The sequence below is a fragment of the Passer montanus genome, unplaced genomic scaffold (genome assembly GCF_014805655.1).
Source record: "Passer montanus isolate IOZ18808 unplaced genomic scaffold, ASM1480565v1 scaffold77, whole genome shotgun sequence".
In the NCBI taxonomy this organism is placed as follows: domain Eukaryota; kingdom Metazoa; phylum Chordata; class Aves; order Passeriformes; family Passeridae; genus Passer; species Passer montanus.
In genome coordinates this window covers 550,665-561,831 of record NW_024372923.1, presented here as the reverse complement: position 1 = coordinate 561,831, position 11,167 = coordinate 550,665, and the positions used below count along the sequence as shown (strand labels likewise).

Below are 11,167 nucleotides of genomic sequence, written 5' to 3'. Positions count from 1 at the left end.
CTGTTTTCTGGTCTCGCTGAGACACCGGGGCACTCTGAGGTCACAGGGACGGAGGTTCCACAGCCCGGCCGCTCCCGGCGCGGGTCTCCAGGGAGCCGCGGTGGCGCTGGCAGAGTGACCGGGGTGGCAGTGACATCGAGCCATGGCTAAGGACGGGTCTGAGCACAGCGGGGGGCACAGTAGCGACTGGGTAAGGGCCCAGTTTGAGCCTCAAGAAGCCCCCGTGCCCCCCTCAGGGCTTCTTGAGGCTCAAACTCTCAAAAAAAGCACCGTGCTAAGGGTGGCTGTGTCCTTCAGTCAGAAATGAGTCCTCCCATTCCTGAGGAGTGAGGAAAGAGTGCCCTACGTATTCACTGGGCAAAAGTTCTGCCTTGGTAACTAACCCTGGCTGGATTTCCCCCCCGCCCCAGTTTCCAGCAATGCTGGACGTCTCTTATTTGATAGTTACCCTTGGTTGATTTCCCTTCCCTTCTGGAGAGCTCCAGCCAAGGTCTGCCTCAGTTCTCGCCTCCAGGAGAACACTGTGATCCCATCAGAAACGCTGGGCTGGGACATCTTGGCATCCCAGGGCACTGTGACACTCCTGGCACAGGCTGCTCCTCGCTCTCTGAACCCTTTGGCCCGATGTGGGGTTGAGCTGTTCCCAAAAGTTTTGTGTTTTCAAACTTGTACTGCAGTAGGAGTAGCATGGAGGGGGGGTTAGAAGGTCGTTGTTTTCCCTGGTGGTTATTGCTTTGTAAACAGTTTTCAGAAAGTTCCTGGGCGTTCTTGTCTTGAAGATTCCTAAAATTCTTGTCTGGTTGTTTTATCTACGTTTGAACGTCTTTATGGTTGGGGTTTGTGTTGTGTGTGTGGGAGGCTCCTCACTGCAGCCACTAGGTGCTGCTGCAATCCAAGTAATAAAAAATAAACGGGGAAAATACCATTTTGCCCACATTTCTGACCGGATTTATTTGTTATTTGGGTTTTGTGGGGTTTTTTGTTTGGTTGGTTGGTTGGTTGTTTTTGTTTCTTTTTTTTTTTTCCAGTTGGCTTTTCTTTTAAAGGGTCATAATCTCCATTATTTCCTAGTTCACTCACGATGATGGGATGCAGCTGGGCGAGCTGGAATCAGTAACAAGCGCTTCACTAAAGCATGTGCTGAACTCTGTAGCCGCTGTGGGCCAGGAGCACAGAATGCCGCTGCAGTACAAAGCTCGGGTGCAGGTCAGTGCCCGCGGCAGCACAGCCGATTTTCGGAGCTCTTTTGCAAGTTGTCACTCTCTCAGTTGTGAGTAGGAGCAGCGCTCGGGGTCGGTAGCGGAGCAGTCGCAGCGGGCTGGCAGACTTTGTGCCTCAGGGGATGCAGTGATTGCTGCCTGTGCTGCGGAAGAAACATATTTCCCTGTTACTCACTCATAATTTTAGTTGCTTCGAGTCCTGCTGTATTACTGCCGATTTTCTCTTTTATTATTGAGACGGCGAATACATTATGATCAATCTCAGCCCACAGCGCGTGTGTAAAGCCCTGTAAGAAGGTTTAATGGAAATTTGATCAGCTGTTTGGCAATGAATGTTGGAAATTCAGTGTATTCACACAAAGGAGTGTTCTTTTTGATCATTAAAAAGTTAGAAGCTCCTCATTTCAAACATTTTTAAGGCTTGATTAAAAATGGGATTTGTGAAAAATTTTGTGATGAAAGGAAATACGGTATTTTTAAAAATCACAAGTATTTAAAATGTTGCAGTGTTGTAAGCACCTTTTCATGTCCTTATTTTATCATCACACTGAGCTTTGCTTTGCCCACCTGCTTTGGGCACAGAACATTTTCTATTTTCATTTTCTATAAGCACAGCAGTTACAGTGGGTTCATCTCACTGGTTCTGCTATAGTGAAGGGCAGAAATGAAGGGCTTGGAAGGAATATTTAAAAGGGAAGCTTGGGACCATGAAAAGGAGATTATACTGTAACGTGAGTATGCACTGTGTTAATATTACCTCTGCCTTTCTGTGGAACATCTGGCCTTAGCCACTGCCTGAAAAGGGTAGGTTTTATCAACACACCAGGGTGACTTCACCTGAAGTTCAATGTCTTGTCTTTACCAGCCTTCCACTTTTATATAGAATTAGGGAAATTCTTGCCTGTAAATTGAGAATTGATCTGAGATCAGTGGGGAGAACACAAAGATGCACTAAAGGCTAAAATGGGACAATCTGGGGAAGTTTGTTTAGGCACTGGTAATAAACACTATTCCTGAAATGCTGAGATTGACATTTGGTTGCAGTAGCATATTTTAGTAAGAAATTTACAGATTCAGGAGGTGCTTATCTTTAAACACATGTATGAGAATGCATTTGTTGGATTTACTTATCCACTGAACTACAGTCTGGGTGAATCAGTATGAGACAAGTGAACTGGTAAATATAACTAAAAAAAGAGAATCTGCCTAGTAAACCAATTATCCCGAGATCTGACCATGCAGGCACATTTTGTGTCTGGTGAATCTTCCTGCTGATCAGGCCTCCAGTCACATTGATCTTTAGAACTCATTCAGGTTCCCCTATTCTTGAAACACTTCTTTTAGACTGTGTTGCATTAAAACTTCATTTTCTGTTTGGAGTGGAATATCACAGATGGGATATTGCTCTGATAACATTTAATAAGTCAGATATGTTCAGTATTTCTAAAATAGCACTTTTTTGCAGTTGTCTTTTTTCCTTCTGAAACTCTGGTTTCATTTAGAGACTGGATGAGCATCATGTTAAAGAATGAGATTATAAATCAGTTAAGCAATTAATACCTCTTCAACTTCCCCTGCAACAAGCAGTGTCCATGACATTCAGTTCATAAATCACAGACTAATGCAGTTTTGAGGTCCCTTTTGTAGTTTATTTTAATTAGCTCTAGGCCTACTACTAAATCAAGCAAGGCAATCCTGACATATATGTAGCATTTTGCTGCTTTGCAGACAGAATGTATCATTTCTTATTTGAAAATTCGCACTTTTATATTAATCATGTATATATTCAGCAAATCCTCTTGGTCATTTTATTTAACAAATTAGAAGTCCACATTAACCCTATAAAGTCATGTGCAGGTGAATATTTAACATAGGAGTATGACTTTTGTGCTAGAACAAAGGCAGCTGTAATCTCACAATACAAGAACAAGGACTAATAGACTCCAAACAGAGTTTAAATTTATTTCTTCTTTTTTTTTGCTATAATTTCTTTTCGTGCAGAAAGCAGGAAACAACAACTTCCCATTCTCTTCTCATGACAACAGACATGACATATGCAATGCAGTCGAGTATTTTGACCTGGTAAGTACCCAGCACTGAGACAAATCAAGCAACTTCAGAGCTATTGGTCTGCCAGAGATTAAACACAGCATCTTTTTTGTCCCCTAAAAAAAAAAAAAAAAAAAAAGAAAATAAATGCCAAAACTGTGAGGAGAGAAAAATGTAAATAGCAAAGAAAAAGACACCTTTTTATTAGTAGAGGGCTGGGATATCTCTGGGACTGTCACAAAGGTGCAACAGCACATGCAGTCATTGAGAATGGCACAACTAAAAGGGAAGGAAAAAGCCATGATTTGGGTCTATGACATTTTCTAATATTTTCTAATATTCCTCTTTTGGTTTTGTACCCAGTTAAAAGTCCTATTGGTCTGCTCTAAGTGATTTGCCTTGCAATGAATTTTTGTAGATATCTCAGCAACTTCTAATTTGCAGTGCCAAATATTTTGTTCAGACTCATCTTTATCATAAATTTAAGAATCCATAGGATACCCACAGATCTCAGGAATGCATTCTTTGAATCCTTTACAATACACCTGTTTAAATGTATGCTGCAGAAGCCACAACTTTTGACTAGAATTAAAATTTCTTTTCTCTGTGGGCAACAGTTTCATGTTCTTCCATTCCCCTTAGATTGTTGGTATTATTCCAGGCAGCAAAAGAAATTGTGCAGTTCACAGGATGATGAGTAAAGGAGGAAGCAGTGAATTGTGATATAGGGAGTTTGTCTGATTCTGGGCTCTGTCAGGCCCAGACTTTTTGGAATTCATTGTTCACTGAGTAACCTCAATTTCTCTGCACTTTGGGCAGTGTCTCATTGTTTTAGAGATACTGATCAACCATAATTCCATCTAAATTTCCTGTGAGCTGTGGAGTGTGAAAATCAGGCTCTGTCTCTCTGTGTTTGGACACACAAGGGATAGCACTGAAGATTCAGATTTCATGGTCTGTCTCAGTTTCTTTATTGCAGTCCAAACCTAGAATTATTAACCTATTTCTTTGGGTGCCTCTGAAGATTCATTTAGCCGAGTGTAGCTAAATAGCCTTGAGTAGCTGGTGTGCTACAGAAATGCAAAGTAAAAGTGGTTTATTAGCACTGAGAGGTGGAAGGTCAGCAGACTTCCTATTATATATGCAACCAAAAATGTTCATACAGGCGAGTCTGACAATATTATTTTTAACTTGCTAAAGGTCAACCGTGAGTTCTTGCAATCACTGTGGTAACAGCTTCGTTCACTTCCCAGTGGGGTAGTGACTGTTACAAGATTCATCTGTGAAGCTGTGACTGGAAGTCATATGGTTGCATGAATTTTTCTTTCCTTTTTTTTTCCCCGTAGGGCATGGGTGTGAGGAAGTTGGATCCAGAGAAGCAGAGACAGAACTCCCACAACTTCTTCGAGTGGGCTCGTGCGCCAGGCCGGAGCAGCAGCGAAGGCTTCGTCACCGTGTACCAGAGCACGTTTGTGTCAGATCAGAGCCCTGGGAAGGAGGAGCAGAACCACAGGCGCTACCCCAAACACCACACCCAGAGCCACAGCGAGCACAAACAGAGCTCCAGCACAGCTGCTCCTGAGAGAAAGCCCTGAAGCCATAAAAGACATCTTAATCAAGAGCACCTCGGGAACATCCACCGAGCAAATGTGAACTTTCACTACCCAAAACAACGGTGAAGGAATAAACACTCATGTGAAGTGCACGTGGTTGAGAGTTCATTGCCTTACATTGCTCTGAAAACATACATTTCTAGAAAGCCTTTAAAGAAGAGGAGCATTATAAGGAAAAACAAGATTGTGCATATTTTTAGACATGCGTCTGCTAGGAGAACACAGATAGGGATTGTGCTTGTGTTACCTGATACTGGTTGACCCTCATCTTGATAGAAAAGCTCTTTCAGCTTCTGAACCTCAGGCAGCTGACAGCACCTGTATTGACACAGGAGCATAACAGACCTGGATCCTTGAGGGATTACCACAGCAGGGAGCCAAACCCCTCTGTGTTCAGGCAAGAGAGAAACATTTCTGAAAGGTTTCATGGCTGAGAAAGCAGGTGGCCAGCCATTAGAGAAAGTAGATAAAAAAGATGTGCATTAGATTGCTGTGCAAAATAAGTGTCCTATTTGGTTATAGCACAGCAGTTGTAGAAGTGAAAAAAGAAAAGTGTTGTGAACAACATTTGTGCACTCAAAAATTTGGTTCATGGCTGTAAGGGGGAAAAAAACTCGAGCTGAAGTGAAAGGCTGCATGGAGGTTTGACTTTGGGGTGGACTGGATCTTAAAAAGAACTCATGATTTTATAGTTACATGTCTCAAGGAAGATAATTCAAACCCAATCCTCCAAGCACTCTGCTCCCAGAATATTCACTGATGTTAGGATGTGGCAGGCAGTTGAGTCACACCTAGAGTCAGATCTCCAGATGATGTGTTCCTCTTCTGGATCATTTCCATTAATATCAATAAAATAATAAGCTAAGCTATGTGTCTTAAAATATCCTACAAATAAGCTTGTTGCTATGCAAAATAATGTTGACCAAAAAAAATAAATCAATCATAAGTTTATTAGATAATTTCCTTTTTTTACAAGATAAATGGAAAAATAAACCCTTGACCCTGCATTGTAAGAGCTGCCTTGAACATGAGCTCAGTTAAAAAATGACATTTCTGCCTTTCAGTGAACAGATGCATTTTTTGGTATCAGCAAGCAGTGGCTGAAGGCCTTTTTGTGTGCCATCAAAATAGATGGGATTAGATTCCCCAAACGTGTAGCATATTTATTAGCACATGTTGGAATAATAAACTCTTTTTTTTTTTTAATGGAGTCCCCCCTGTTAGAGTTCTTGGGGTGCCACACAATACATCAAAATCCAAAACATCAATGAACAATGTAAAACCAAATAAAAAGCCAAGTGACATAGTGCTATTAAAAAAAATTGCATTTTCTCAGAGTAAAGACAGCCTGCCTGACAGCTCCAGAGTCAGAATTTCCACAGCTTTAGCCAACAGTTTCATCCCCAGAAAGTTCTGATTCAGAACTGAAGTGTGTGCCAATCACATGGTGAATGAAGTGCCCCATGCTGTTTGGCAGACTCCGAAGGGCAATCTTGGACCTCCATCAGAAGGAAGGAACACATTCTTGCTCCATTAGTAATGTTTATCTGTGGTTTAGCATTACAACTGGATGTGGTGAAATAAATTGCTGCAGTTTGTTATGCCTTAAGACACCAATAGAAACACTCCAGATTTCTTTTCTCACCCTCTTTTTCTTTTTTTTCTTCATATTTTTGGTTAAAATGTGGCTTAAAAAAGGAAAAAAAGAACCTGTGGATTAATACATATTTTCAACTATATTGTAATGAAGATTGCAGAGGAGAAATTGAAGAGGTCATGAAACCCTTATAAACTGAAATACACTGTAATGGGTTAAATAAAACAGGTGATTCCCACACATCTCATGCTCTGCCAGTGTTTCTTGGATAAATAACAGGAGACACAATACACTGAATTTGGAAATGAATAATGAATTCCTCAGATAAATTTGTGTACTTTGAATAGAAACCATCAGTTTGTTTACTCTTGTGATGATAATGTCTCTGTGAGGAAGGTCCTGTTGAGTTAAAACATTTTTGAACATGCATTTTCTTTTGTTTGTTTCTTTGGGAATGGAAGAAATTGAAATAAGGCTGATAACTCCCCTGAAATTTTCTGGTCAGTGCAGGAAAGTGCCCTTGGCTGGGAGTTCACTGGGATCAGATGGGTGTAGGTAGGGTCAGCAGAATGATCAGATTATGTGTTAAATCAGCCAAATACTGTTCTAAGTGCTGCTGATAAGGATGGACATACTTTGTGCAGTGTTTTATTTTAAAAAATCAAACCCAAACACCCTCTTTACAGAAACAACAGCCTTCATCCTCTAATCCTTTCCAAGGAGTATTGGTGCCTCTGTTTTTTCTCCTGAGCCTGCATCAATGTAGGGACTGCCTACGCAGCATTTTTAGGAAATCTTTTTTGTGTTAATTTAAAAGTGTTTTCAGTGTGTTACTTAAATTCACAGAACTCAAACAAAATCAATTTTAAAAAGTTAAACCAGAGGGCTGAACAGGCTCCCCAGGGAATGAGCACAGCCCCAGGGCTGCCACAGCTCCAGGAGGGTTTGGACAAGGCACAGGGTGGGATTGTTGGGGTGTCTGTGCGGGGCCAGGAGCTGGACTGATGATCCCTGTGGGACCTTCCAGCTCAGGACATGCTGTGATTCTGTGGTTAACAGAGCTGAGCTGAGGAGTAACACCTTTGCCACTGAAGTTTCCACGCCCGGCTGAAGCCCCTTGGTTCTCAGCTGGAGCTGTGCTGGGTGACAGTCTTGTGATTGTATCTGCGGTGTTATGTTCACTTCTTTAAACTGTGCTTGGTTTTCTTTTCCTTCTTTCTGTCCTGATTGCTGATAACGAGATGTGAGGCTGGGGTCTCCCTCAAAGCTGCTGTTGCTCAGCCTGTGATGGCCCTGGTGAGCTGGTGTCCCCTTTTATAGCTGTGTCATTTGTGAGGTGTTGTGAACAGTGAAATGAGACCCCGGTGTTCTGTGAGAGCACACTGGGTTTGTACAATAGGAGGCAAAATGGAAATTTTGTCTTTTGTTTACTTGGTTCTAAAGATTTAAAGAAGTCCTTAAAGCTGGAACTGTGGGGAGCATTGGAAGGGGGAGTTCTGCTGCTGCTGGAGCTGGTAATTCAGTGGGGATGCAGCAGTTTGACTTCCACGTCATCTGCTGTTAATCTAATCACTGTGTTCATAATCTAATCACTCCACGTAGCTGAAATGTTGTTCCTTAGCTTGTGCTCTCAAGGTTAGAGTGAAGAAACTTGATGTGGCACTGGAGGTGAGTCCATTTCCTTCCCTGTGCTGCACAGTTAGACAGTGACAATTCTGTCCCAGCTCTGCCTAAACCCAAAGCTGATGCTCATTTATCTACAGTGATATAGTTCATGTGTGGACAATATTAAGCTTCTTTAAATGCTCTTTTACTGGTTTAACATTTCCCTAACTGACAAAGTATTGGTATTACTGTGGTGGTGCTGATGTGGAACCAAGAGTGCAGGCCTGTGTCTAATGGAAGTGTTTATGCTGATACACTGGCCGTGCTGGTTGGCAAGAAATAAAATTTCTGAAATTAAGTAGAAACTTCTTAGGCATCTTTGTCTTCAAGCCACAGTACACAAACATTATTATTATTATTATTATTATTATTATTATTATTATTATTATTATTATTATTATTACTACTATTACTATTACTATTACTATTACTATTGCTATTGCTATTACTATTACTATTGTTATTAATTTTCTTTAAGACTCTCCTGCTGCTGCCACCTTATCTAAAGAGCAGTAGATGGCAAGGGCAGAGACCCATTCCATTCTGCAGTGGGAAAGAACTATACAGAGCTGCCTCATCCCAAATTTCTTGGTTTATTCCTGCTTCCCCAACAAAGTAATAAAATAACTAGCTGTTAAAACACTGTCTGTGGAATATCTAATTAAAGGGAAGTCCATTCAACAGGGAAGCAATCATAACTGACTTTAAATTGGGTGTTTAGCCATAGTGGGTGTGAGTGAACCAGTAAAACACCCAATTTATGATTCGGACTGCTGCTTTTATGAAGATCACGTTTCCTCTTGTCTGGTCAAGCTTGTTATTCTTCAGTATATTCACCTGAAAACAAAATATTTCAAATTGTCGTTTTTGAAATGTGGTGTACAGAAAAAAAATGTCGTTTGAAACGGGTAAGTTTAATTCAATCAGAAGCAAAGAAGTGCTTGGAAGAGACCTCTGGGACTGCAAGGACTGGAGCTTGGGAATTCAGGAACGCCTGCTCACAGGTGAGTGCCCAGCCCCCTGAACCAGGGAAAACCCTGTGCTTTCTCACCAGGCCAGTGTTTAACTGTCGCACACAAAATGCAGCAGCTCTGCCAGACCAGGTAGAGGGTGGTGGTTTTCCAGTTCAGAAAATCAGAAGAGTCTTAGGAATTTTAGTTTCTTTTCTTTTAATTCCTTGCTGTGGGATATGTAGAAATAGTGCTCACAGAGCACTACTCTAATAGCAACAAGTATGTATTTTTGTGATCCTTTTCAATATTCTACGGAATGACAGATTTTGTAACTGAAACAATACTATGAAAACAGATTTAAAATGAAGGTCTCCTGTCCCTCTCTCACCCCACACCCCCAAAAAGGAAGGTTGTGTTTGGACTGCCCAGTACATTCCAGCACCTACAAATGGCAATGTTAATATGCAAACAGAGCAGCACAAGTGTCAAGTCCTGTGCCCAGATGTAAACTGTTGTGGGCTCAGGCCCTATGGTATTAACCAGACACTCAAATGGCATTGCAGTCATGCATTAATGACCCTAAGTGACCCTCCTCATCTGATTGCTTAATTAGTCAATGGCCCAGTGGCTCATTGGCAGGGCTCTTTCAAGCTGTGTCTCCCCTCACAGGGAAATCAGATGCTATATGGCTCTGTCTACTTGTGGGAAAGGCAAACCCAATAAATAAAGTGTAATTTCCTGATTCCCCTGGGATATAGTGATTCTTTTAACAATGCTTCTTCAGTTGAGTTGAAATTAAAGCCCAGCCTGACCAACATATTGTGGAATATTTCATAGACCGAGTTAAGCACCAGGTTTAAAGACTTAAGAAAAAAAGAGGACTGGAGGGGAAGGCTGTTGATGCAGAAGCGCAATATTTTCCATCAAAAATGCCTAATCCTATCTTTGTTCCTGGTTTTAATCTCCACACTTCCAGCTTTACATCACTGCTATGAAGATTTTCAGTGCATTTGGGATGTAAATTTTCATTCTGAAATAAATGTGCTATCATTGAGACGAGAATTAACATTTGTTCTTCAGACTATTTTGTGACCTGCAATGCAGCTTGGTTCCATAGGAGGGCAGATGTGTTGAGCGGCTTGAATTTAATATGTGTTATATTAGTGTTAGAGGTGCAGTTGGGAGTTGAATTATCAGATTTATACTGATATCAGTGAGCTCTCAAATTGTGTCAGAGAAATGCAACAACTTGATTCCAGCATAAATAGAAATATCTCATGGGGTTTGATGCTTACAAAGTTCAAAGGTTTTTCAATACTCATTTATTTTATTTTGTCTCAGAGAGCCTATAATCTGATTACAATTACTTATTTAATCACTGACAGTATCCAGCAAATTCACAAAATTGGTTTTTTGGTTTACCACTTGGATTTAAACCAACTTTTTATTTCTCTAGCATCAAGTTTTCAATATGTGCTAATTTATGCTAGAGTTTTCTTTATGCTTCAAGCTAAATTCGGTCTTAAATATAAAACAGCTTTAGCCTTTGGGTTAAATAATTCCTTACAAAAATTAGAAATTTCAAACCATATTTGCCTTTTCAAGTGAGTTGAAAAACAAGTCAAACTTGTTTTTTTGGAGGCACAAATGTGTGTGTGCCCTCATGGCTTGGCTGATCCCTTCTTGCAGAGCCCCTGGGAGGGGCCCTGTGCCAGCAGCTCCTGTGCTGTGTTCAGGAAATAGCAGGGATCTCCCCACTCTGTCCTGGCTCCTATTCCTGACCTGAGCAATTCCAGAGGGGATCCCTGTGGAGCCCTGCAGCCTGGGAATGCTGTGTTCTGTCAGCACTGGCGAGCAAAAGCTTTCAGTGGGCAACGCCATTTCTTCTGAAACTGGAGAGGAGTTCCCAGCAGCTGGAGCTGGAAGGGCAAGGTGAACATTTCATGTAACAAAGTCCTTGAAGTGGAAGAGGGGTTATTAACCAGTGAAGACATAAAGAGCCCAAATTTCCCAGAGAGATGCAGGAATGGTGGTGAGGCAGCCTGACCTTTCCTTGCTGTGCAGCTGACC

At 41.4% G+C, this 11,167-nt stretch overlaps 1 protein-coding gene across 3 annotated transcripts; it reads left to right on the top strand.

Annotated features, from left to right (window-relative positions):
• Positions 1-58: 58 nt before the first annotated feature.
• Positions 59-6,283, top strand: TEX36 (testis expressed 36). 3 transcript variants are annotated; one of them, XM_039731469.1, is made up of 4 exons: positions 59-190; positions 1,072-1,206; positions 3,222-3,302; positions 4,616-6,283. In XM_039731469.1, the coding sequence occupies exons 1-4, from the start codon at positions 143-145 to the stop codon at positions 4,862-4,864; spliced, it is 513 nt and encodes a 170-aa protein (XP_039587403.1). In that variant the 5' UTR covers positions 59-142; the 3' UTR covers positions 4,865-6,283. The 3 variants fall into 3 exon arrangements, with proteins under 3 accessions (XP_039587403.1, XP_039587405.1, XP_039587404.1); XM_039731471.1 differs by lacking the exon at positions 59-190 and adding an exon at positions 659-706; XM_039731470.1 differs by lacking the exon at positions 59-190 and adding an exon at positions 678-799.
• The last annotated feature ends 4,884 nt before the right edge of the window (positions 6,284-11,167 follow it).

Coding starts and splice junctions, on each gene's coding strand:
- TEX36 (XM_039731469.1), top strand. CDS start 143: ATGGCTAAGGACGGGTCTGAGCACAGCGGGGGGCACAGTAGCGACTGG. Junction 191..1,071: donor GGGGGCACAGTAGCGACTGG/GTAAGGGCCCAG, acceptor ATTATTTCCTAG/TTCACTCACGATGATGGGAT. Junction 3,303..4,615: donor CAGTCGAGTATTTTGACCTG/GTAAGTACCCAG, acceptor TTTTCCCCGTAG/GGCATGGGTGTGAGGAAGTT.